This window comes from Danio rerio, chromosome 13 (genome assembly GCF_049306965.1).
Source record: "Danio rerio strain Tuebingen ecotype United States chromosome 13, GRCz12tu, whole genome shotgun sequence".
Classification (NCBI taxonomy): domain Eukaryota; kingdom Metazoa; phylum Chordata; class Actinopteri; order Cypriniformes; family Danionidae; genus Danio; species Danio rerio.
This window is the reverse complement of record NC_133188.1, coordinates 177,501-205,076: the sequence shown is the minus strand read 5'-3', so window position 1 is coordinate 205,076 and position 27,576 is coordinate 177,501. Positions and strand designations below refer to the sequence as shown.

Below are 27,576 nucleotides of genomic sequence, written 5' to 3'. Positions count from 1 at the left end.
CTCTTCACATCTCCAAATACCTCTAATTAAAGGGTTAGTTTGCACAGAAATAACTACATAATCACAGAAATAATGCTGTATATGCAGGGGATGTAGACTGAAGCTGAAGCTCTGGCCAGTGTGGTGTTGTCGGTGCTCTGTCTGCTTGTCTCCTCCTGCTGTTCATCTTCACTGATCTTCAGTCCAGCAGTAGAGCAGAGTGTGAAGCTTCATCAGCAGAGGAACAGCACAGCACATACTGCACACAACACTGCATTATGGGGACACAGCAGAGTTCAGAAGAGGACAGAGTGCTGGTGTGTGTCTGTGAGCGAGACAGCAAGAGTGTGTGATGATCAAGAGCCGCGGTGTCCAGAGTCATGTCAGCAGACCACCAAGAAGAAGAGGAAGCACATCCAGCAGGAGGAGTTACGGTGTGGAGAAGCCCCAAAGGAGCGGCCCACCCAGACTGCTGATGCCCAGAGTCAAGCATGGGGGGGTCACTGAGGGTTTGGGCTCAATAGCATGGCATTCTCTAGACCTGGTGCTCATGGGTCACTTCCAAGGACTAACCAACCATTCTGGAGGAGCATGTGACCCAATGGGTAAAACATCCTGAAGGCGATGGTGTGTGTCAGGATGATGATGCAGTGATACACACAGCAGGACTGGAGGCAGAGCGGTCTGATGAACATGACAGTGAAGCTGAACATCTCCCATGGCCTGCACAGTACCCAGAACTAAACATTATTGAGCACTTTGGGCTGTTTTGGAGGAGCGAGTGAGGGAAGGTTTTCCTCCAGCAGCATCAGTAGTGACCTGAACACTATTCTGAAGAAGAACAGCTCACAACCCCTCTGACCACAGTGCAGGACTCCTGTCTGTCATCCCCAACACCAGCTGATGCTGCATTTAGAATACTTGATACAGACAGAAACCTTATTATAGCAGTGAAGACGCTCTCGATGTTTATCTTGGGACCCTTGCTGTCTGTGGAGGATGAGAGAGCTCCAGGATTTCATCTACATATCTGCATTTGTGTCTCTAAAATAAACCAGATGTCTCAGATGATTGAAACCACATGAGGCAGGGGAACTACAACAGAATCTTCATTTGTGGGTGAACTGACCCTTTAAGACCTCTGGCAAACATAGAAAGGGAATATAAAACATTGAGAATCAGGACTAGCTCTTCTTCCTCATCATATTTCTGTCCCAGTATAACCAGCAGCAGAGTAAATGAGGAGGATTTCTGTGTTCATTATGTCTGTGTAATTTCCCCCTTCAGGGTGTTGATTTAAGGGCTGATGCTGGAGCAGTGTTGTGTTTCAGCAGAACAGAAGTGTATCAGTGATTAACACACACACACACACACACACACACACACACACACACACACACACAGCAGATCTGTTGTTGTAGAACTGGATCCAGCAAACATGACCGCGCGTGCTGTAGAGAAGACAATCAGAGCCGCGACTGAAACATCCACACGCCTCACTCTCACATCTGCAGAATCAGGAGAAGCGCCTCTGTGCTGTTTCAGGATTTTAAAGGTTTTGACTGATCACACTCTGCAAAAACACATTTTCTTTCTTATTTTCTTTCCTATTGTCAGAAATAATGAGGCAAGATTGAGTTTTCTTTAAAACAAGCAAATTAATAAGTCAAATAATCTTGTTTTTCCTTTTGACATATGTTTATTTCTCTTCCACTATTGTCAGATTATTCTGCTTGTTTTAAGCAAAAACTCTCTTCATTATTTCTAAAAACAATGCTAGATTTTATTTGTCTAGGAAATGCTCCTTGATTTCAGATATTTGGAATAGAAACACGACAGAAACTCTCAGAGTATTTGTCTGCATCCTTTAAGCTCTTTGAGAATTCAGATTTAAAGGCGCTACTTAAACAATATTACTGGGGTTACACTATTTAATAATAGTAATATAAATAATTATATAAACTATATATAAAAATATTTATTCATTTTCTTTTTGGCCTAGTTCCTTCATTAATTTGGGGTGCCCTTCTAGCCGCAACCCATCACTGGAAAACACTCATACACTCATTCACACTCATACACTACGGCCAGTGTAGTTGATCAGTTCCCCTATAGCGCATGTGTTTGGACTGTGGAGGAAACCCACGCCAACACGGGGAGAACATGCAAACTCCACACAGAAACACCAACTGACCCAGCCGAGACTCAAACCAGCGACCTTCTTGCTTTAGGGCGACAGCACTACCTACTGTGCCACCGCATCGCCTATAAAAAGATATGTATTTTTAATATAAGTACACTGTACACTACGGGACAAAAGTTTGTGGTCATTTTCCTTTTTTTCCCATGTTTTTATTTATTATTCTGTTGATTAAGGCAGCATTTATTAAATGTAAATAAATTGTTCAACTGTAAAATGTTTATTAAAATTGTAAATAACTGCTTTCTTATTGTATGTAGATTCAAATGAAATTATTACTCCAGTCATTATTGCTTTAATAACTATTAACATTAGTAATAATAATAACAATAATAACTTTAATCATAATAAAATAATAATAACAATAATATTATTAATAATAATAATAACAATACCACTACTACTACTACTAATAATAATAATAATAATAATAATAATAGATAATAACTAATATTAGAGTGATTTCTGAAGGATCATGTGACTGCAGTAATGAAGCTGAAAATTCCCCTTTAAAATCCCTGTAATAAATGATTAAATGAACTGATGAACTCCTGTTGAACAGTTATTTTATAGTGCATTGACATTTCACGTTTTTACACTTTGTACTGTATTTATGATTAATAAAAGCGGCTTTGTTGAGCAGGAGAAGCTGATTTTAACACATTTAATCATATTGAGCCCAATCTTTTGCCCGGTAGTGTACGTACATAATGCATGGTACCAAATGATTCATTTAAATCTGTTCATAATAGTTAAAGTGACTAAATTGATTATAAATGAGTATACCTTCAGTTTGGATGTAAACTATAGAAATGCATTCTTTTGGTTTCATTCTTTCAGTTCCAGATTTCAGACAAACACAACTGTAAACTGAAGAGCCTGAAGGCAGAATGTACAGATCATCAGTTAACCCTGCAATGAGGAACAAGGAAAATATGAACACAAACGAGCTGGAGCAGATGAGCTGAGCTGAGCTGAGCAGATCTGGCTTTCCCTACCAATATTTCATCACATTTTCCAATATCACATTAAAAATGCTTGATGGAAACACTGTGATGTGCATAACTGTTGAAAATGTGGATAAACATGCATGCACACAACTGAGTGTTTAGTCAATAAGAGTAAACGCTACTAAACTGTGTGTGAGGGTCTGTGCATCATTAATGTTGCTGTGACAGATTTACATGTGTGTGTGTGTGTGAGAGTGTCTTCAAGAAGAGCTCAGACACAGCACACCCATCACTCGGCCTTCAGTTGATTATTAGATATCTGCTAATGAATGCTCTTTACCATGAGGGATGATCAGCAGTGTGTGAGATATGAAGATGTAATCCTGTATGTACACTAAACAACAAGAAGAACCTGCTGCTGAGACCATCAATCACTCACCGATAAGGAACTTAAGAAATCACAGCGCACAAATGAGGAGAGATAAGGAGGAAGGAAACCTGACACTGAGACACACACACACACACACATACACACACACACATACACACACACACACACACATACACACACACATACACACACACATACACACACACACACACACACACACACACCGGTAACCACAGAAACCAGCAGGAAACACACAAAAAGAGGCTCCATTACAGATACAGAGCCCAGCGCTCATCTGTCTGTTACAGTGGACAAACTATCAGTGCAGCTAGAAAACACTCCAACACTGAGCAGTGGGTAGCACGATCGCCTCACAGCAAGAAGGTCTCTGGTTCGAGTCCTGGCTGGGTCAGTTGGCATTCTGTGTGGAGTTTGCATGTTCACCCCGTGTTGGCGTGGTTTCCTCTGGGTGCTCCAGTTTCTCCACAGTGTATGAGTGTGTGTGTGTGTGTGTGTCTGTATGGGTGTTTCCCAGTGTTGGGTTGTGGCAGGAAGGGCATCTGCTGCTTAAACATATGCTGGATAAATTGGCGGTTCATTCCACTGTGGCGACCCCTGACTAATAAATGGACTCAGCTGAAAAGAAAATGAATGAAGTGAGTTTTTATTAAAATGAGCAAAATAATCTGCCAATAGAGGAAGAGAAATAAACTAATGTCAACACAAAAGACTAAATTACTTTTACTGCTTATATACCCCTTACAAATCCTTGATTATTGGATAAATCCACCCCTGATTATTATTATTTTTTTTTTTTAATTAATATTATTATTATTATTACTAACTAATATTATTAAATATTATTATTGTTACTAATAGTATTATTATTGTTATCATTATAATTACTATTATTATTATTACTGATATAGTATTACTACTAGTATAATTTTTTATTACTATTATTATTATTATTATTGCAACGCAACTCAAACCACTAATCTATATAAGTTCTGTGAACTTACTCCATTTGAGCTGAAGGATTGAGAAGTAAAACTCTTTTTAAATGAGTAGAATTAACGTTTCAGTCAATTTTGAGTTAACAACACTTATTTCATTTGATAAAGTTGACTGTTGTGTTTTACAGTGTGCTATTATTATTATTATTGTCATTATTATCTTATCATTATTATCATTATAATGATTAATATTATCATCATTAGTCAGTGCTGCAGGTCTGACAGTTGCCGCTAGAGGGCCTCAGCGCACTGAATTCTGTTTATCATGTTGTTTTTGTTTACCTGTGATTCTCTGTGTTGTGTTTCCCCTGTGTGCGTGTCAGTATTGTGTCATTCTGTCTCTGCTAGTCTGTTTGCTGTCTTCATCATGTGGTGAATGTTTGTGTGTTCAGTTGTTGTTGTTGCTCAAGCTGATCTCTGACTGGACTCTGCAGGATCTGTGGCGTTTCAGCGGGTCAAAGAGCAGCTGATTATTGAACAGAGCAGGAATAAATGCAGAATCTCTCAGTACTGAGGAGCAGAGCTGAATAAATCAAGGTGTGTTTGCTCTGAATCTCAGGCTGTTCGGCCTGTTTAACCAGTCTGTGCTCAGCGGAGGAGCAGGCCATCAACATTCAATATGTCATGATGTATCCCCACCGGTCCTACACCACCCAACCCACTCTGAGCTGAGACTGAATCCGCCACCTTCACATGGGAGTCGGCTGCTGTAACAGCGAGGCTAAAGACCATGGCCTACTGTCTGTCACTAGAGCACCTTTACAGGTCAGAGGAGGGAGCTTTACCTGCACAATGGCAACATAAATTTAATATGTTATATTATATTATATTATATTATATTATATTATATTATATTATATTATATTATTAATTATATTATATTATTATATTATATTATTTTATATTATTATATTATATTTATTATATTATATTATTATATTATATTATATCATGTTATTATTTTATATTTATTATATTATTTATTATATTATATTATATATTATTATATTATATTAATTATATTATATTTATTATATTATATTATATTATTATATTTATTATATTATTATGATTCAATTTAAGTTTAATGCAAAGTTGGTGTTTCCCAGTACTGTGTTGCAGCTGGAAGGGCATTGGCTGTTTAAAACATATGCTGGAATAGTTGGCAGTTCATTCCGCTGTGGCGACCCCTGATGAATAAAGGGACTGAGCTGGAGGGAAATGCTGATTGGTCATTGCTGTGATGCGTGAAGAGTGAAGCACAGCTTGTAATGAGGAGAGCAGTACTGAACAGTGATTTACTCTGCACTTGAACTGAACTGTGCATTCCTTTTGCTGGATGAATTGAATGATATAACAGATGTAAACATGCGGGGTTTGTGCATCATGTGACTTCTTTATCTGTTCCCAGTTTCATTTACTGTGTAATAAAGTATCGTGCGTCACTTTTCTTCCTCATATGCTTATATTAGTAATAAACCCTCCGATCTTCTCCACCCTTGAGCTCAGTATAATACTGAAAGCCTGAGACAGGAGCAGTGTGTGCTGTTCATCTTCATTCATTATATTCATTCATTCAGTTGTATTATGAGTTATGAGTTTCTTTCTTCTGTTAAACACTAAAGGGGATGTTTTGAGGAATGCTGAAAGCTGGTAACCATTGAAGTCTTTGTTTTTTTTTTCAACTTTGAAAGTCAATGGTTACCGGTTTTCTGCATTCTTTAAATATCTTAATTTGTGTTCAACAGAAGAAACTCATAAATTTAAAACCATTTAATAGAAAGTAAATACATTTTCTGCAGAGCTATCTCTTTAATATCAAGCATGTGTTTGTGTGCAGATCAGGTTTGGATAGAATTTAAAAAATAAATGCATTCATCCTTGGTGTAAAGCGTGTTTGTGATTCTGTTACACTGACTAAAGTGCCTTAGTTTGTGTCTTTATTCTAGTTCAAATATCTAAAAGCTCTCAAACCAAGAAGCATTTTCTGGACAAGCGCAAAGTATAGTGCTGTTTTCACAAATAATGGGTCAAAGTGAAGTGTTTTTCCTTAAAACAAGCAGAATAATCTGCACATGTGAGGATATTTCTTAATTTAAACTGTAACTAAAATAAATAAAATCACCACATGCTGAAAGCTTTAATGTGAATAAAGTAAAAATGTAAACAGTTATAGACTGCAGGCCTGTAGCAGCTGGTTATGGCCTGGACTCTGTAGTCACTCCATACCACAGTAATGATCCCGAAAGTCGGCTTTGCATGACAGAAATATGTTAAAGGTTTAAATAAATCACAACAGCAAACACATATTTTAATTTATAATAATATTTGATCAAAATAAACCTGCATCCTTACTGAACAGGTAAAAATAAATTAATATAACTTAGCCCATCTGCCTCTTGTATAATACTGAAATATTAGAGTATATTCAGGCCATTAATGTCACTATACGTTTACATTTTTGAGAGATTATGTAAACTGAATTATTTTTAATATTACACTGTAAAACATGTTATACATTTGGACTAGAAACAAGACAACAAAATCTTAAATCAAGAAGCATTTTCTAGAAAACAATCAGCAATAATGGGTCTAAATTAAATGAGTTTTTCCTCAAAATAAGCAAAATAATATTGTTTTTGACATAATATTGTCTTTCTTCCCCTGTTATCAGATTATTCTGCTTGTTTTAATGAGAATCTCTCTTCATTTTGACTCATTATTTCTGTAAACAACACTATATTTTGTGCTTGTCTAGAAAATGCTTCTTGATTTAAGAGTTTGTAGATATTTAGACTATGAACAAGACAAAACTCTGAGTACGAGCAGGTTTTCTGCAGTGTAACTTGACATAATGTGTGTTTAAAAGCGAACGTGAGGCCTGCGCGGCCGGTTAACACTGATATATTCTGAATGTTATGATGGGCTGAACTTTGGCTGGAGTCATAAACGCAGTTTTCCGATCAGCGATGTAATAAGGATGTGGAGATGAAGCTGCAGATCTTTGAACTCTTTTATGGAGGAGTGTGTGAGATGAGATTTAAGTGCAGTGTGTGTGTGTGAGAGCTCATACCGCAGTGAATGGAGGAGAGATGGAGGAGCTGAAGCAGCGGGGGCAGAAGAGGGAAGGACGACACAGGTAAAACACACACTAACTCAGTCAAGACTGCAGATAATGCTGTTCTTAATCTGAGTGTGTGTCTTGTTTCTAGTCCAAATATCTAAAAACTCTTGAATTGAGAAGCATTTTCTAGACAAGTAATACATACAGTGTTGTTTACAGAAATAATGAGTCAAAATAAAGAGAGATTCTCATTAAACAAGCAGAATAATCGTGTTTAATTTACTCCATAGTCTGATTATGTTGCTTGTTTAATGAAAACACTTCATTTTGGCTCATTATTTCTGAAAACGACTATATTTTCTGCTTGTCTAAAAATGCTTCTTGATTTAAGTGAAAAAATGTTTATGTGATAAAAACTACAATATAATTAATCTAAACACATAATCTGTATTTGCAGGAAGCAGATTAGCTAAATTAAATGGATTATATTGTGAATTTATATCTAAATGTACTTCTCTGTTGGATGTGGATGCATTTCTGATCAAATATAATGATGAAATATTCTAGTTTAAGATATGTGTTAATGAACATGTATTATGTAATGATATGTATTAAAAATCTGTTTTATTGTACCCTTAAACATATTTCTGTCGTGAAAAGCGGATTTTAATGTTATTATTTTAGTAATGAGTGACTATAGAGTCTATTAAATCTCAAGCTATTGAATTATTGAAAGACATTTTAATAATTTGGTGATTTTCTTTTAATTTATTTCAGTTTTAGTTACAGTTTTAAGTTGAGAAATGTTCCCACAGCAGATATCTGAATCTAAAAAAGTCATTATTTTACTTCAAGTAACAAGGTAATCTGTATAATTGTGTGGTTTTAGTTTGAGTTTAGTATTATAACCTTGCTTCAGTCTCACAGGATTCTTTACAGACCTGACTAATGTGCTTTTGATCATCAAGAAACATTTTTAGTTATCATCGGTGTTGAAAACAGAAAGATTTACCATTTACACATTTAGCAGATGCTGTTATTCAGAGTGAGAATAATATGAAGCAGTTGTGCTGGTTCCTGATTGTTGAAACACTTAGCGTTTAAACATTTATATATATATATATATATATATATATATATACATATTTACAAATGATCATGTGATTGTTATACCCATACTGAACCCGAGTTATTCATTTATTAGTTTATCTGAGAATAACATATCTTGAAATTTCATTAATGACCAATCAAAATCCAGTATTACAGAGAGATTTTCATTGTCAGTTTCACTTGAGGGCGACATGGTAGCTCAGTGGTCAGCACTGTAACAAGAAGGTCTCTGGTTTGAGTCTCGGCTGGGTCAGTTGGTGTTTCTGTGTGGAGTTTGCATGTTCTCCCCGTGTTGGCGTGGGTTTCCTCCGGGTGCTCCGGTTTCCCCCACAGTCCAAACACATGCGCTATAGGGGAACTGATCAACTACACTGGCCGTAGTGTACGAGTGTGTGTGGGTGTTTCCCAGTACTGGGTTGCAGCTGGAAGGGCATATCTGTGTAAAGCATATGCTGGAATAGCCCGTGACAGATAAAGGGACTGAGCTGAAGTGAAATAAATCATGTTCTCCTGATCTGTATAGCTCCATGTCGGTCTTCAGTGTCAGGTAATGGTGATGTTATGTAAGCTGTGCTGCAGATATCAGTTTACACCCATCAACATGACTGTTGAGCCACACGCTGTTGTGTAAGCATGAGGGCAGAACTGAAGGAGTGTGTGAGGGTTCTGATTGTGATGGTGTGTACAGGGACACATGGGACCCGTTCCAGCTGAACCCCATCGGGGCGGAGAAGGAGAAGAAGCAAGTGTGTTTCCGGATCCTGCAGAATCTGGTGGCGGTGCTGGTGGGTCTGGCGGTGCTGGTCAGCGGCGTCGTCAGCAAGGTCAGACAGACAGGAACACTGCCGGACCATAAACACTTATCAAACATAATAACAGCACCGCACCCTCATTACTCACAGCCTGATTCACACACAGCGGCACCAACATTTCTCTAATCATACTAATGCACAATGCAAATAACTGCTGCCCTTACTCAGAGTTTGTGTCTGGATTCTAGTCCACATTTCTACACACTCTTAAATCAAGAAGCATTTTCTAGATGAGCACAACATGTAGTGCTGTTTTTAGAAATTATGAGGAGAAATAAAGAGAGTCTTCATTAAAACAAGCAGAATAATCTGACAACAGGGGAAGAGAAAAAAAGAAATCTTCGCTTTGCAATAAGGTTTCATAAGTGAATATATTTAGTAACATGAACTAATAATGAACAATACTAGTACAGCATTTATTAATCATAGTTAAATGTTTCCTAATGCTTTATTAATATCTAAATTCAGGATTGTTGACATTAGTTAAAGCACAATAAGTTTACTTGAAATTAAATCAACACCTGTATTTTCATTAACGTACAAAATACTGTAATACTGTGTTGTTCATTGTATGTTCATGTTAATAAGTGCATTAAATAACAATAACTAATACAAGCTTATTGTAAAGTGTTACCAGAACATTACACTGCTTCCGTCATTGTCATTATTTTGCTTATTTTAAGGGAAGATCTGCTTATTTTTGACATATTATGTCTGAAAACAAAACTATATTTTAGAAAATGCTTCAATTTTAAACAAAAATTAAGTAATAAAAGCACACTTTGCCGTGTGCTTGAAATGTGGCCTTCAAATGACTGTTGCTTTCAAATATCATCCACAAATCTTTGACTGAAATAAAGTGAGACCAAACAAACTCATGAAGGAACCACATGCGAGTGATCAGATGCTCAGTACATCTTTGTGTGAGCTGTCTCATATATTATATCTGTCCTGCAGGGCTCTCTGCTGGTTCTGACCACTCTGGCTGGTCCGAAGTCTCTGAGAGATGAAGTGGAGCAGCAGTTCTACGGGCTGCTGCTGATGTGTGTTCTGGTGACCCCAAACCTCCTGATGTTCCTCAAGGCCTTGTGGAAGTGTGTCTTCAAGAGTTACGTGGCTCCAAACCCGAGAACACTGGGAATCGTGAGTTGACACACTCCTGTAATGCACATTTTGTTGTTGTGGTGGTCAGTAACCAGTCAGTCTTAATAGTGAATGGTAAGATGACGCAGACTCAGGGTAAAGTTAAGCAGACACGCTTTAGATCTTGAGTTAAAGCAGTCTAGAGCACATCGCGGTGGAGCTGTGATAACAGGGTTAACAGAACAAAACTACTGCAATGGCCAATCAAAACTAGACCAACATGACCAAACACATGTTCAGACTGAAGTGAACCCCAGACTAGAGGGAGTCATTATAAGTTAATAAATATTTTAAAAATGTAAAATAAACTTGAAAGATATTCCTGATTAAACTGTAGCTGCGGGACGTTCTTCTGTAGGATGCTTTACTGTTTTAGTTAATATTTAGCAGCCAACCTGGAGAATCCCACCAATCTGTCACAATGGAAATCAGTTGCGTCCTGAAATACACACTATACACTCAAATGTTTAGTTTCTAAGAATAATTCATGCAATATGTTAAACCTTTAACCAGGGGAATAAAAACAACCCAGTTTCACTGGAAAACTACAGGCTGGGCAGTTCTTTGTATTATCTTCTAATAATTACATGTGTTCTGTTATTTTATGGGTTTCCATGGTTCAGCCGCTCTAGTTATTAAACACAATCATGACACAAGCAGTAAATGTAAGTGTAACATCTCTAAACATCTCCCGCTGCTCATGCCTCCTCAGGTGTGTGGGATTGAGGCTCTGGTGGCGCTCGGGACCGCAATGCTGGTGCTCATTGTGATGCCAAACCTTGACATCCTCACAAACCTGTGCATCCCGGGCGGGATCTGCATCTTTTCAGCCGTGCTCCAGATCGCCTTCCGCCTGCAGACACGCAGATGGATGATCCTCTACCCCATCTGCTCCCTCATTCTAGTGGTCAGCGGATACTTTCTGCTTGGCATCGACTACTACGTGAGAGAGAAAACTTATATCAAACATTTCTCTGATCGCCTTGAGAATGTGGATGATTATATGACCTACGTGTATGTCGGCATTGCTATATTTGCGTCTCTGCTGGTTTCCCTGAACTGGTGGGAGAACCCTTTTCAGGCCAGCACCAACATCCAGGAGATGCTCAGTGAGCTGGACACATTTAGAGACACTGCTTATGTGTTCACCAGCTTCATCCGTATAGTCGTGACTCTGGCCGTGTACTTCCTGTATTTCTTTGTTATTGCAAATAATCAATTCGAATGGGACGCTTACACCAAAGCCAGCCAAGCCACGCAGGAGATCGCCCTGGGCCTGTTTTTCCTGCAGGCCTTCTGCTCGGCTGCGTGCCACTGGTTTGGAGTCGTGGCCTGTAAGATCCACGCAATGAAATTCGGCTTTGCTCTGCCGGTGTCATTGATCGGTCCAGCAACTCTGATTCTGGGCATGATCCTGTTCGTGACTCAGTCTGCACAGTTCAACCCTTCACCTGAAATCGCCGCCATAATCAAAGGAAACATCACCAATGACTTCTGGCCATTTTGCTACGAACTTAAATCTCTCAGCGATGTCAACACCACGCCGGTTGTGATGCTGGAGATCTCCTACAGCATCTGCAAGACTTCGCTCAATAATCCGTACGAGATGTGGCCGTTCTCGATGCTGGCGCTGGAGGGGGTGTGCATGTGGCTGGCGCTCGTCTCCTGCACGTATTACATCTGGAAAATCAAGGTGCAGAGGATCGAGCGCACATCGCTGCTGTTCGTACGCCGCCTGTACGAGTCCGCCTTCATTGACATCTCAATGCTACTCAACACCAAAATGAAGGTCATTCGCACGGCGAACCGGGAGAGGTACGTGCCTTCATGCATATAACAAAGACATTTTCAGTGATAAATGAAGCGGGAGAGATCTGTTGAACAGTGATGGTATGATGTTGCTGATGGTCTAACTGTGTCCTTCTGCTTTCTCTTAAGTAATAACGATGCTGAACTGGAAAACTGTGTCATTTACCTTTGTGCAACGATGTGGCATGAAACTTATGATGAGATGCTGAAAATCTTGACTTCAATGTTCAGGTATGTCAGTCATGGTGAAGTCTTATAAATGCATTACAGCTCAGATGTAATTGTTGTATTGGTTTAGAGTACGCAACAATATGCAACTTTCTCTCACCGCCAGCACCTTGATGCAGTTGCCTGTTACCAGCAAAGCAGATGGCACTGTTCCATACACAGATGTACGGTTCACTAGCTGGACTATGAATGGGGAAACTGCAACAAGATTTCAGACTTCTAGATTCCCCTATTCATTTAGACAGGGCTTTAGTCTTGGATGAGCTGTCTGAGGGCATTGCCAATCTGACCGCTGAGTGAACAGACTTGACTTGAAAGGGACCTTGACTGTTCTCCATGTCCACGGTTCCACTGGCAGGGATTGCATGTGTAATTTCAGGAGGCATATCTAGAAGCCACAACAACAGAATTCACCTAGTTTAAAGTTTTTCCAGCACTGATATAGTTTTAGAGACATTATTGTAGGTTTCATTACTGCTGCCTTAATGTTGAGGTTAGAGTTTGGGCGATATTACATCCTCACATCACCCCGGATTACACTGGTAGCACAGTCTGATGGGTAGCATGTTGGGTTACAGATATTTGCAATCTACTTTTTTGAAGTGCCACAGTCTGAGCCGGTCAGAAATCCAGGTTTGGCTTTCCTTGTTGGTTTCAGATTGGACAGATATCGAGGGGATCCAAAGGAGGAACACAAGGATTGCTTTGACTTTGAGTGCCATATCTACGTTGACGACGCCTTCATGATAGAAAAGGACTCTGGGACAAAGTTTGTCAACACCTATGTTGAAGACCTCATACATGTTGTGATGGAGGTGTACAGGTGAGGCAGAACTGTCTATCATCAACAAATGACAGTCATAAGGGGATAATAATGAGCAGCTGATCCTAAATCATCTGTTCCTGCACTCTAGGGTGTTCACCAATAAGGAGCCCGATGAGGTGTCTATCATTGAGACGCCATACGGAGGTCGACTTGTGTTCGTCATGCCCGAGGGAAACATGCTTTACGTCCACCTGAAAGACAAACAGCTGATTCGAAACAAGAAGAGATGGTCACAGGTGAACCTCACAGTCTTACTCCTTTATTTACAACCCCTCATGATGTTGATCTGAACCAAACTGAACACCTGTGCATCTGCAGATCATGTACCTGTATTACCTGCTCGGCTGGAAAGGATACAACGTCAAAAACCCTCAGAAAATAACCGTAAGTGATCATTATGTCTAACAGTGATGGCTGAGAAGTCAAGATTTATCATTATTATTGATCATGAGGAGATTTACTTATTCCAACAACCATTTACATTCACTCCTTCAGTATATACTTTTATCCAGAGCAGCTTACTCTGAGGATAAAGGAAGGAGTTAAAATCACCAGAAAACTATATTTAAAGGCCAAGTATACATTTGTTTAGACTTCTGTTTCATATACAGTATAATAATAATAATAATAATAATAATAATAATAATTAAAGACAATAATAATAATAAAGACAATAATAATAAATAATAATAGTAACAATAATTAAAGACCATGATAATAATAATAATAATAATAATAATAATAATAATTATTATTATTATTATTATAATTATAATAATAATTATAATTAAAGACAATAATAATAATAATAATAATTAAAGACAATAATAATAATAATAATGATAATAATAATAATAATAATAATAGTTAAAGATAATAATAATAATAATAATAATAATAAATAATAGTAACAATAATTAAAGACCATAATAATTATAATAATAATGATAATAATAATAATAATTATTATTATTATTATTATTATTGTTATTATTATTATTAAAGACAATAATAATAATAATTAAAGACAATAATATAATAATAATAATTCAAGATAATACTACTACTACTAATAATAATAGTAATAATAATAATAAAGAGCTAGTATTTTTTAGCAGGTCAGATCAATATTTTATGTCTAATAGTTTGTAATAATCAGGATAATGTGCATCCAGCCGGTGGTTATTTCAGAATAACCCCTTCAGTCCTGCACAACATTTGTTAATGCACTTTAGTTTCCACACACTCAGATTACTGCTGATATGAATTATTGCTGATGTAATGTAGTGAAGTTCTGCATTTGTAGATCATCTTTACCGTCACACATACAGTGTTTGCATGTGGTGTGTTCTTACAGAGACAAAACAATCCCTGCCGTGCCAGTCTTGTTTCGCTGGATAGTGAGACGTATTTACTGCCCGGTCTGGATAATGACAGTAAAAGGAGGCATATATCTGACGACAACACATACATCATGGCTCTGGACGGAGACACAGACTTCCACCCGAAGGCTCTGATTCTGCTGGTGGACCGATTGAGGATGTACGACAACGTGGGCGCAGCTTGCGGACGCATTCATCCAACTGGAATGGGTAAGATCATGCGTTTACTGTCATGTTTCTAGTCCAAATATCTAAACATTCCTAAATCAAGAAACATTTTCTAGACGAGTAATGAATATAGTCCTGTTTCCAGAAATAATGAGTCAAAATGAAGAGAGCTTATCCTTAAAATAAGCTAAATAATCTGAGAATAGGGAAGTAAACTTGTTTTATGGAAAGCTCTCTTTTTTTGACTTATTTAACAAGACAGTGTTATTTGCTTGTCTAGAAAATGTTTCTTGGTTCAAGAGTTTTGATGTTTGTACCAGAAACAAAACACAGACTCTGAGTAAGAACATAATATTTCACATTCATGTTGCTGTTTTGGGAAACACTTCACCTGAAGAGGTGTTCATGAGACCGTCGTGACACCTTTATAATCATGATTTATGTATGTGATTGAGATTTTATGCACACTTATGACAACTGTTATTAAGTGTCATTAGGTCAGTTGTCATTTCAAATGGAAAGATGACATTGTCAGTGATGTCTTTAGCATGGCAACTTGACATTTTCAAGACAGCATAACTTGTCATAAACCTGTCATTAACATGATTGTCATGAGGTCATTATAACTGTGATTTCAGGCTTTTAGAGGTTTTTGCATGTGAACTCTTAATTTCTTGACAAATTCAACTCGTGCCACTGTAGTTAGGGTCAAGGTAAATATTAATCATGTTTATGACTGATTTATGACAGGTTATGTTGTCCTGATAGTGTCAGGTTGTCATAACACAGACACCTCAAACCATGTCTTCTTTGCCTTTAAATGACATAACTGAGCTAATGACACTTCATAACAGCTGTTATAAGCATGCAGTTAATTTCACATTATTATTATTATTATTATAAAAGTTTCCTCTTCAAGTGCAGTGTCTCCCTGTTGTGTAACAGTATTTCACAGTAATGACTTAAAGGAAGAAATAAAAAGAGACTGATTATACAGCAGATAATGATGCACATGTTTATAGACCTGCTGTTCAAACCCTGATCACAAAGCAAAGTCCAGTGGCATTAAACCACACCACACCACCCATACTGGGACGATGCATCCTCAAGATAGCTAATCTCAGCAAAACATGACAGTCACATTTTACAGTGTGATGATAACTGGGCTCAGCTATCAGGAAGATTAAGCTGGAAATAAACCTCCTCTGAGGCATTTGATATAATAAAGCTGATATGAGTAGTTTGATTATAATATAATGTATAAGAATCAATATAGAAACAACACTGGACTACAGTCAGATGTGATTGTGATCAGATGTGATGTGAATGTGGTCAGATGTTGTAATTGTGATCAGATGTGATGTTGTGAATGTGACCAGATGTTGTGTGTGGTCAGATGTGATGTTGTGAGTGTGATCAGATGTGATGTTGTGTGTTGTGAGTATTATCAGATGGTATTTTGTGAATGTGATCAGATGTTATGTGATCAGATGGGATGTGATGTGAATGTGATCAGATGTTTTGATAGGATCAGATGTGATGTGATTGTGGATCTGATCAGATGTGTTGTGAATGTGATCAGATGTGATGTTGTGAATGTGATCAGATGATGTGAATGTGATCAGATGTGATGTAGTCAGTGTGATCAGAGTTGTGATTGTGATCAGATGTGATGTGATTGTGGATTTGATCAGATGTGATTGTGAATGTGATCAGATGTTGTGTTTGTGATCAGATGGGATATTGTGAGTGTGATCAGATGTTGTGAATGTGATCAGATGTGATGTTGTGAATGTGATCAGATGTTGTGAATGTGATCAGATGTTTTGAATGTGATCAGATGTGATGTTGTGAATGTGATCAGATGTTTTGAATGTGATCAGATGTGATGTTGTGAATGTGATCAGATGTGATGTGATATGATGTGAATGTGATCAGATATGATGTGAATGTGATCAGATGTTTTGAATGTGATCAGATGTGATGTTGTGAATGTGATCAGATGTGATGTGATATGATGTGAATGTGATCAGATATGATGTGAATGTGATCAGATGTTTTGAATGTGATCAGATGTGTTGTTGTGAATGTGATCAGATGTGATGTGATATGATGTGAATGTGATCAGATATGATGTTGTGAGTGTGATCAGATGTGATGTTGTGTGATGTGAGTATTATCAGATGTGATTGTGAATGTGATCAGATGTTGCGAGTGTGATCAGATGTGAATATGATCAGATGTGATGTTGTGTGATGCGTGTATTATCAGATGTGATGTTGTGAATGTGGTGTTTCAGGACCGATGGTGTGGTATCAGAAGTTTGAGTATGCGGTGGGCCACTGGCTCCAGAAAACAGCAGAGCACGTGTTCGGTTCGGTTCTCTGCAGTCCCGGATGCTTCAGTCTGTTCAGAGGATCTGCACTGATGGACGACAACGTACTGAAGAGATACACAACTAAAGCTACTCGCGCATCTGAGTATGTGCAGTACGATCAAGGTAAACACACCAGCGGCTCCGGGAGGAACTCAATACATGTTATGGCGTTACGTAAGCAGGATAAATAATCTGCTAACAGTAATTCATTACAGTTACGTCAGAGTAATCAGATTAGTGATACTTAATAAAAGAACAGGGAAGTTTATCAGGATTACAACCGTGAAGTTTGAAATGAAATACAAAGTATATTGGCATCATTATAACACCTTATAACTGCTGCTTGATGAGTATATAGTCATTCATGGTTCAGTTGTGTCATTACTCACATGAGCCACCTACTGGTACATGCACAAATAATAAAGGAAGAAACAAAACATTATTAGCGGAAACATGTCTTGTTTTTGAGTTTTTCCTTTCTTTGTTTGTAGTTTTTGTCTTGTTTCTAGTCCAAATACCTGAAATAATTGACAAGTAGAATTAATTACCTTTCAATACAAGTGTTTTCAGAAATAATGAATCAAAATGAAGACTAGACAATACCTTTAACTGGTTATTTTTAGGTATTTGGACTAGAACAAGACAAAAACTCCAAGTAAAAACACTTTTTGTGCAGTGCATCTGCTTTTTGTTTTTAGAGGTTTAGTGAAGGCGGCTCATTTTGACCTGAAAGACGAAGACTGCCTGTTTTCTGCAATGCTGATTGAGTGTTAAAGCTGTGGATCCTGTAAGCTTCAGCTGTGTGTGTGTGTGTGTGTGTGTGTGTGTGTGTAGGGGAGGACCGCTGGCTGTGCACTCTCCTCCTGCAGCAGGGCTGGCGGGTGGAGTATAACGCCGCCTCGGACGCCTACACCAACTCTCCGCAGGAGTTCAAGGAGTTTTACAACCAGAGGCGGCGCTGGGGTCCGTCAACCCTGGCCAACACCCTGGACCTGCTGCACAGCGGGAAGGAGACGGTCAAGAGGAACACCTCCATATCCATGCTCTACATCCTCTATCAGATCTTCACCGTGGCCTCCTCCATCCTGGGACCCGCGTCTGTCACGCTCATGATCGCAGGTACATCAACAACCGCTGGGTCAAGGCAGAGCTGTATTCGGTCATACTCGCTCCTGAAAACAGCTAATTATGTTCTTACTTACAGTTTTGTTGTGTTTCCAGCCCAAATATATATATAAATATACAGCTGAAGTCAGAATTATTCACCCCGCTGTTTATTTTTCCCCAGTTTCTGTTCAACAGAGAGCAGATTTCTCCAGCACATCTCTGCACATAACAGTGTTAATAACTCATCTCTAATAACTGATGTGTTTCCTCTCCACTATGATGACAGCACATAAGACACTTCTATACAGCTTACAGTGACATGTAAAGGCTTCACTAGGGTAATTAGGGTAAAGTTAGGGTAATTAGGCAAGTCATTGTATAACAGTGGTTTGTTCTGGAGACTATCATAAACACAAATAGCTTAAAGGGGCGAATAATTCAGACCTTAAAATGGCTTTTAAAAAATTAAAAAACTGCTTTTATTCCAGCCGAAATAAAACAAATAAGACTTTCAACAGGGGAAAAATATTATCAGACATACTGTGAACATTTCCTTGCTCTGTTCAACATCATTTAGGAAATATTTTCTGACTTCAACTGTATATTTAATTTAATTAAGAAGCATTTTCTATAGATATAGTCTTGCTTTCAGAAATAGTGAGTCAAAATAAAGCAAAATAATCTGCCGAGACAAGTCAAATACACTTAATTCAAAGAGAAAACAAGATTATTTTGCTTGCTTTAAGGAAAACACACCTAAGATTATTTCTGAAAACAAGACTACACCTTTTGCTTGTCTATAAATGCTTCATGAATTAAAGGATTTTTTTAGAGATTTGGACTAGAAACAAGACAGAAACTCTCAGTAAGAACAGAGTTTATTAGTTAATCAGGCTGAGCTGGAGAATCATTGCACATTTGATGGTTTGTTTTGTCAATGTTACCTTCCTAAGCCGGCTCTTGTTTTGTGACAATTTTTTATTGTCTTTTATAAAGATATATATATTTATATTTAAATAAAGCATGCTAGACCTGTTGTAAAGCATCACAGATATGTGTCACACAAGACCAAAAGAAGGGTTGGAGAATGTGTCCGCCATGCATTTGTGGTTCATGAGTCCTCACGATACCCATCAAGCAGATCGTCTGGAAATCTGGAACAACTTGTGGATTTCCCCAGATGGACGTCTTTAAACTCATCTAAGATCCAAGAGATTCAATCACTTGTTTAAATTAAACCATGATTGTGTTTGATAACTATGATCCTGTGTACTTGAGTACAGAATAAACCGATGCTGCGTCTTTCCTCTTCCTCCATCTCAGGAGCGTTCCAGTTTGTGTTTGGCGTGTCCGGCACTCTCTCCATCATAATCGCTGTCATCCCTCCAGTGTTTTACATGCTCATCTGTTTCCTGGCCAAACCCAACCTACAAATCACCATCGCCGCCATTCTCAGCGTCATTTACGCCTTCCTGATGACGGCATCCTTCTTCGCCATCATCGGTAACTATTCTTCATTTATATTTGAGCTGTGTGGAATATGTGCTCGTGACACTGCATCTCCTCACGCTAGGTGACATGGTGATCCAGGGCACATTCATAACCCCCACCGGCCTGTTCCTGGTGTCCGGCGCTATCCTGTACATGGTGACGGCGGTGCTCCACCCGCAGGAGTGCACGCTGATCATCTACGGCCTGATGTACTTCATCTGCATCCCCAGCGGGTATCTCCTGCTCACCATATACTCGCTGGTCAACATGCACATCGTGTCCTGGGGCACGCGGGAGTCCACCAAAGGCAAGGAGCAGAAAAAGCAGGTGGGTGTGGTGTGCAACCGAGACTGCAGGATGTGCTGCTGGGATGTCAAGATCCAGGTCACGCAGGAGACCGAGAACCTCCTCCTTCAGCAAATGCAGCAGGCCGTCAATCCCACCGCCGCCGCCGCAGCTAAAGCGGAGCCGGAAGAGCCGGCGACTCTGAGCGCAGCTCCAGAACACAGCAGTGTGGAGATCAGCAGACACGTCCAGGAGAAAAACATGGAGAACAAGAAGGACCAGAGCAAGGAGAACCTCAACAAGGACAACAAGGAGAGAGACTCAGAGTCTGAGAGAAGGTGAGAGAGTCCGTTTCTGTTTCTGCGATGATGAATTACAGCATGAGCACTGCAATAATGATCAATAACTGCTGGATGTGTGCTTTATTCAGAGTTAAGTGCTCTCAGTGTGGGTCTGAACACCAGTTTACCTGACATTTAGTGTCATCCTGAAAGCAGAAGCAGATATAGGCTGTGTCTGAATCACTTCTACTACTTGAGTCTCGATAAATACTTCAGGATACTGCAGTTGAGTTTACCACACAACTGTTGGAGAAGTGTGCTCTATATAGTATGAATGCAGTAGTATGAATGGGATTGGGATGTTCTACATCCACTGTTTGTCATGTCACTTGCGGTGCATTATGGGACACAAAGTAGTAGGTCATCCGGGTGCTTCTCACATACTGATTTTACAGTACTATGAATTCGGATCGCTGACAGTGGCTTAGCATTGTCGCCTCACAGCAAGAAGGTCTCTGGTTTGAGTCTCGGCTTGGTCAGTTGGTGTTTCTGTGTGGAGTTTGCATGTTCTCCCTGTGTTGGCATGGGTTTCCTCCGGGTGCTCCGGTTTCTCCCACAGTCCAAACACATGCATATGAGTGTGACTACGTTTGTATGGGTGTTTCCCAGTACTGGGTTGCAGCTGGAAGGGCATCTGCTATGTAAAACATGTGCTGGAATAGTTGGCGGTTCATTCCGCTGTGGTGACCCCAGGTTAATAAAGGGAATAAGAAAATAAATGAATGCAGATATTCCCCTGGGCTCGCCTACTGTTTTCCACATACTATACAGTAGGGAAGTGTGTAATTGTAGACGCAGCCATAGTTTACCTCTTTACCTAGATGTCGGTAGTTTACCTCAGATCTCCGCCGCTGAGACTGCAGCTCTGCTCAAGACGTTTGGCCAGCGGAGAAATTAAAGTGGTCGTGCCCGAGTGAGTCTGGTTTCCCTCAAGGTTTTTTTCTTTACTCTCGCCAATCGGTGAAGTTTTTCCCCTCTCCACTGTCGCAACTAGCTTGCATGATTTGGGATCGGTAGAGCTAGGCATGGATGTATGTGCTGCTCAGTGTTTAGGCCCTCAATAGTGGCTAATAAACCACACTGAGCTGAGCTGAAACACTAAATACTGAACTACACTGTTTCAGTGTGAGTCTTTTATGTGAAGCTGCTCTGACACAGTCTACATTGTGAAAGCGCTCTACAAATACAAGTGAATTGAAATGAATCTTCAAATGTAGACAGGGGAATTGCTTGTTGTGTAGTCTTATAGCGGCACATGCTGTTAGCATACGCTGTAAAACCTCTTCAACACTGTTTCTCTGACTCCATCTTACAGCAGCAGCTCCAGCAGCTCTGAGAAGAAGATGGACACGTTCAATGACGACACAGACTATGAGGACACAGACTACGATGATGATGACGACGACGAGGATTATGATTATAATACTGTGGAGCCCAAAGAAGTTGTGCCTGAGAGCGGTAAGAGACGCCGTCATATCCCCCTGAGAGCTCACTAGTGCGTATGCTGGACGAGTTAACATCCTGAAACCCCTGCTGAAGATGACTGGTGGCCAGTGAAGAGGAGAGAGCGGCGGAGGGATGAGTTCTCTCTCCTGCATGAGCTTTTATAAAGCATCACCCTCAGACCTGCGGCTCTCCTCTCCCTGGTGTTGATGTGGAGATCTTCTCTTGGTTTTTAGTCTAAATGTCTAAACATTCTTACATCAACAAGCTAAATACAGTGCTGTTTTCAGCAATGATGAGTCGAAATGAAGAGAGTTACTCTCCAACACAAGCAGAATAATCTGACAATGGAGGAAGAGGAGTCATGTTCTGTCAAAGAAAAACAGGATCATTTTCTAACACCGCTGGCAGATTATTCTGCTTGTTTTAAGGAGAAACTCTCTTCATTTCTCGTCGTCATTGCTGAAAACAGCACTATATTGTTGTGCTTGTCTAGAACATGCTGACTGATTTAAGAGCTTTTGGATATTCACAAACTCAAGACACAATCTCTGAGTGAGAGCAGATGTTGTGTTGTGTCTCCTGCTGTTGGTGAGCTGCTCTGAGCATTGATCTATTATTCACCTGTATTTGTGTCCAAACACTCAGCCTGGGTGGAGCCCGTGAAGAGGGAGTTCCTGAAGAAGCTGACCTACGCCAATCTGAAGAGGAACCTTCAGGAGCAGATCCGCTACACGCTGAGGAACAAGAACCAGGAGGACCTGTGCGAGGAGCTGGTGCTGATCCTGACCGACACGCTGAACGACGAGCTGAAGGATAAAGTGGGTCCTGAAGACGTCTTGACCGAGACGCAGCTGGAGGAACTGCAGTATGCGCTCAATGAAGCGGCGCGGCGCATCGTCAAGACCAACCGCATCGAGACCGGCTCACAGCGGGTGGAGCGGCGGGTCAAACGGGGCATCGAGAGGACGCTGGTGGCGCCGCAGGTGGAGAAACTGTCAGAGGTGATGATTCAGTGCAAACATCTGCTCTCACTTTCACCACAACACGAGCTCCAGTAAAGCGGAAATCAGCTGTTTAAAATAAGCAGCAGTCAGATTAGATAAGCGGAGCGTCTTATTATTCGACATGTTTAATGAACGATATTCCTCCGTCATCATCAGGACGAGCAGGATTTCTGGGAGAAGCTGTTGGAGCGCTACCTGAAGCCCATTCAGGATGATAAAGCTCATCTGGAGGAGGTGACGCGGGAGCTCAAGTCTCTGAGGAACAAAGTAAGCAGAGAGAAACGCAGAGTAACGTGCTGATGCGTCTGCTCACGTGTGCTGACGGTGTGCTTGTCTCTGTGTCCGCAGGCCGTGTTTCTGTACTTCATCATTAACGTCCTCTGGGTCGTAGCCACGTTCTTCCTGCAGGCCATCGGCGGAGACGTTCTGAGTATAGAAATCCCCAAATATTACCCCAATAAAACCCTGGCCCCGGAGCCCCTGAGGGTGGAGCCGCTCAGCCTGATGTTCCTGCTGTCCTTCGCCGTCCTGCTGGTCGTGCAGTTCCTGGCTATGCTGTACCACAGGTACCACAACACACTTCAGCTCCTCACTGACCATCAATGCCCTGCACATGTACTCCTGCTAACAACTTAGCTTGTTAACAACAACTTAATAACAACTACAAATGAGCTCCGTCACATTTCCCCAACATTAATGATGCAGCTCATGCATGTGTAGCATCTCATCATCACGGTTTAAGGAGGATTAAGGAGGAATGGCTGAAATGTAGCCACAATTCTGCAACAAGTCTTACCTATATAAGACAACACTATAAACAATCCGAGATGGGTCTGGCTGCAGACCTGGTGCAGTGCAATCTGGGCTGCATCCAATGCTTTTTAATGGGCTCACCTAACTCCACCCCTCACAGTGCATCACTCGCTCTGTTTGAGTGCATTGTGTCTGACACTGCATCGCTGAGTGATGCAGTCTCAGCTTGCATCATAAAGGCTGCATCCAGATATTATTGAAGAATCCTGGTTCCCTTAAATAATTCAGCTGAATCAGTCACCCTGAGCTTATACTATGTTGAGCAGACTTAAAACTGCTTGCATGATTACTGAAATGAAGTCAGGTCATGATTAACTCAGATTAATCAGGTACAGTGAGCTTCAGCATACAGCATGCCGTCAGGACTGATTGATCATGTCGTGTTTAACCGTGTGTATATACTGTATGGGTTCAGCAGCGGTGTTGTCTGTGATTGCAGGGTCTACACGCTCATCCATGTGGTGTCGTACAGAAGCTCAGAGAAGAACTATAAAGAGAAGGATGAGGTGAGACGCGCATCCTCCTGCTGGTGTTACAGCATCTGCTCTGAGCTCTTCAGTAATGCTGTGATGGTTTTGTTGTTGACAGGAGGATGAGGAAGATGCGCTGATCTTGGGGAACATCATCCCCAGCAGTCTGGTGATCACCGGAGACGACCTGTTGAACGGAGACTCCTTCATTCCGAGTTAACGGAGCGCAGGGGGAAATGAACTGAAGAGTGAGTCAGGCCGATGGACAGCACACGCCTGACGCTGGAGCTGGAGTTTGAGCTTGTTTACTGTACATATTTGCACTGAATGAGTCACGTTTATATCTCTACTTTAAACTGTGTTTTACTTTTGATCAAATGTCTTCATATTTTAGTTTGTCATAATAAATATTCCTGAACAAACTGCTGCAGCAGAGCTTATTACTGTTCACAACCATATCAAGTATCTGTCATCTGAGATCATCATGCACCAGTGTCCTTCATCATTTTCATCTGTAGATCTTAAAAAACACTTACAGGAAACCTCTTATTCCTCTTTCTACAAGCTGTAAATGCGTCTCTGCTGTCTCTCCCGTGTGTGTGTGTGTGAGTTTGAGCTGAGAACAGCACACAGATCATGTCCTCCAGCTCTCTGAAACTGACCCTTTCAGGCTTTGATCCTAACTGTGGTGTTTGGTGACCGTCGCTTTAAATGCAAATGAGATTGTGCTCTTTTCAAAATAGGGCGGAGCTACAGATGCATTTGTATGACAGATGTGAAACAGCAGTGTGTGTTGTGAGTGTAGGTCAGGTGTGTGTGTGTGTGCTTCAGTGTGGGTGTGTGTGATGCTTCTGTCAGTTTATATGTCTCCTGTTTCTGTTCATCATCACCTCCACATCTGTAATCCTCTTAGTCTATGCTGACATCATCTTCAGCAGCTCTAATGGCTAATGGACAGACGGCTGCTGCTCACTCAGGCCTGCTGGACATGCTAATGAGATGGAGACTAGTGGGCGGAGCTTCCACCCCTCTGATGACACGTACAAAGGAAGAATGTCAATCACAGTGTTTCTGCATCAAGTCTGATTCTATAACATAAATCATTACTCCCGTCAGTGAAAAGTCAACAGACAGAACAACAACATCATCATTACAGGTTTATTATTTTCTCTATGTTGATTTCTGATACACTGATCTCACTGTGCAAATAAATTAATCCAGTATTCCTACATTACAAACTATGAGCTGCTGTAAGGCTTCACATGAGTAACAGAGAGAGAGAGAGAGATGGCATAAAGCCAAACCGCTGCGTGCGTGCGTGTGTGTGTGTGTGTGTGTGTGTGTGTACAGTTATTTATTTGTGTTAAAACTGTGGATCTTCCAGCAGAGGATGATGATGATGATGAAGATAATGATCACTTGGCCATCTTCTTCTCCATGCTGAGGAGACAGAAACACACCACAGTATTACACAAACAACCCTTCAGAGCATACTAATGAGTGTACTTGTGCTAGTGGATACTAATAAGTGCACTTGTGTTAGAGGATACTAATGAGTGCACTTGTGTTAGAGGATACTAATGAGTGCACTTGTGTTAGAGTATACTAATGAGTGCACTTGTGTTAGAGGATACTAATGAGTGTACTTGTGTTAGAGGATACTAATGAGTGCACTTGTGCTAGAGGATACTAATGAGTGCACTTGTGTTAGAGGATACTAATGAGTGCACTTGTGTTAGAGGATACTAATGAGTGCACTTGTGCTAGAGGATACTAATGAGTGCACTTGTGTTAGAGTATACTAATGAGTGCACTTGTGCTAGAGGATACTAATGAGTGTACTTGTGTTAGAGGATACTAATGAGTGCACTTGTGCTAGTGGATACTAATAAGTGCACTTGTGTTAGAGGATACTAATGAGTGCACTTGTGTTAGAGGATACTAATGAGTGCACTTGTGTTAGAGTATACTAATGAGTGCACTTGTGTTAGAGGATACTAATGAGTGTACTTGTGTTAGAGGATACAAATGAGTGTACTTGTGCTAGAGGATACTAATGAGTGCACTTGTGTTAGAGGATACTAATGAGTGTACTTGTGTTAGAGGATACTAATAAGTGCACTTGTGTTAGAGTATACTAATGAGTGCACTTGTGTTAGAGGATACTAATGAGTGTACTTGTGTTAGAGGATACAAATGAGTGTACTTGTGCTAGTAGATACTAATAAGTGCACTTATGTTGGAGGATACTAATAAGTGCACTTGTGTTAGAGGATACTAATGAGTGCACTTGTGTTAGAGGATACAAATGAGTGTACTTGTGTTAGAGGATACTAATGAGTGTACTTGTGCTAGAGGATACTAATGAGTGCACTTGTGTTAGAGGATACTAATGAGTGTACTTGTGCTAGTAGATACTAATAAGTGCACTTATGTTGGAGGATACTAATAAGTGCACTTGTGTTAGAGGATACTAATGAGTGCACTTGTGTTAGAGGATACTAATAAGTGCACTTGTGTTAGAGGATACTAATGAGTGCACTTGTGCTAGAGGATACTAATAAGTGCACTTGTGTTAGAGGATACTAATGAGTGCACTTGTGCTAGAGGATACTAATAAGTGCACTTGTGTTAGAGGATACTAATGAGTGTACTTGTGTTAGAGGATACTAATGAGTGTACTTGTGCTAGAGGATACTAATAAGTGCACTTGTGCTAGAGGATACTAATAAGTGCACTTGTGCTAGAGGATACTAATAAGTGCACTTGTGCTAGAGGATACTAATAAGTGCACTTGTGTTAGAGGATACTAATGAGTGTACTTGTGTTAGAGGATACTAATAAGTGCACTTGTGCTAGAGGATACTAATAAGTGCACTTGTGTTAGAGGATACTAATGAGTGTACTTGTGTTAGAGGATACTAATGAGTGTACTTGTGCTAGAGGATACTAATGAGTGTACTTGTGCTAGTAGATACTAATAAGTGCACTTGTGTTAGAGGATACTAATAAGTGCACTTGTGTTAGAGTATACTAATGAGTGAACTTGTGTTAGAGGATACTAATAAGTGCACTTGTGTTAGAGGATACTAATGAGTGCACTTGTGCTAGTGGATACTAATAAGTGCACTTGTGTTAGAGGATACTAATGAGTGCACTTGTGC

At 40.0% G+C, this 27,576-nt stretch overlaps 2 protein-coding genes across 6 annotated transcripts in view; one reads left to right on the top strand and one right to left on the bottom strand.

The window, feature by feature from the left end:
- chs1 (chitin synthase 1) overlaps positions 1 to 24,834 on the top strand; it is a 31,161-nt gene extending 6,327 nt beyond the window's left edge. Inside the window, exons 1-19 of one of the 4 annotated variants that reach the window (XM_009307025.4) lie at positions 7,569 to 7,675; positions 9,399 to 9,534; positions 10,480 to 10,665; positions 11,378 to 12,480; positions 12,604 to 12,705; positions 13,361 to 13,525; positions 13,617 to 13,764; positions 13,847 to 13,912; positions 14,886 to 15,120; positions 17,378 to 17,578; positions 18,290 to 18,574; positions 19,886 to 20,065; positions 20,136 to 20,676; positions 21,998 to 22,137; positions 22,771 to 23,126; positions 23,286 to 23,396; positions 23,478 to 23,695; positions 24,382 to 24,448; positions 24,531 to 24,834. In XM_009307025.4, the coding sequence (XP_009305300.1) occupies positions 7,629 to 7,675; positions 9,399 to 9,534; positions 10,480 to 10,665; positions 11,378 to 12,480; positions 12,604 to 12,705; positions 13,361 to 13,525; positions 13,617 to 13,764; positions 13,847 to 13,912; positions 14,886 to 15,120; positions 17,378 to 17,578; positions 18,290 to 18,574; positions 19,886 to 20,065; positions 20,136 to 20,676; positions 21,998 to 22,137; positions 22,771 to 23,126; positions 23,286 to 23,396; positions 23,478 to 23,695; positions 24,382 to 24,448; positions 24,531 to 24,632 (4,389 nt within the window). In that variant the 5' untranslated portion in view covers positions 7,569 to 7,628 and the 3' untranslated portion in view covers positions 24,633 to 24,834. Of the gene's footprint in view, positions 1 to 7,568; positions 7,676 to 9,398; positions 9,535 to 10,479; positions 10,666 to 11,377; positions 12,481 to 12,603; positions 12,706 to 13,360; positions 13,526 to 13,616; positions 13,765 to 13,846; positions 13,913 to 14,885; positions 15,121 to 17,377; positions 17,579 to 18,289; positions 18,575 to 19,885; positions 20,066 to 20,135; positions 20,677 to 21,994; positions 22,138 to 22,770; positions 23,127 to 23,285; positions 23,397 to 23,477; positions 23,696 to 24,381; positions 24,449 to 24,530 lie in introns of those variants that run through there. The other 3 variants (NM_001316326.1, XM_073919318.1, XM_073919316.1) reach the window with 3 other exon arrangements.
- A 722-nt stretch (positions 24,835 to 25,556) lies between these two features.
- The window catches only part of mpc1 (mitochondrial pyruvate carrier 1), a 3,955-nt gene continuing 1,935 nt past the window's right edge, over positions 25,557 to 27,576 (bottom strand). For both annotated transcript variants that reach the window (NM_001002398.2, XM_068212834.1), the window contains one exon: positions 25,557 to 25,852. In NM_001002398.2, coding sequence (NP_001002398.2) covers positions 25,828 to 25,852 — 25 coding nt within the window. In that variant the 3' untranslated portion in view covers positions 25,557 to 25,827. The remainder of the gene's footprint in view (positions 25,853 to 27,576) is intronic.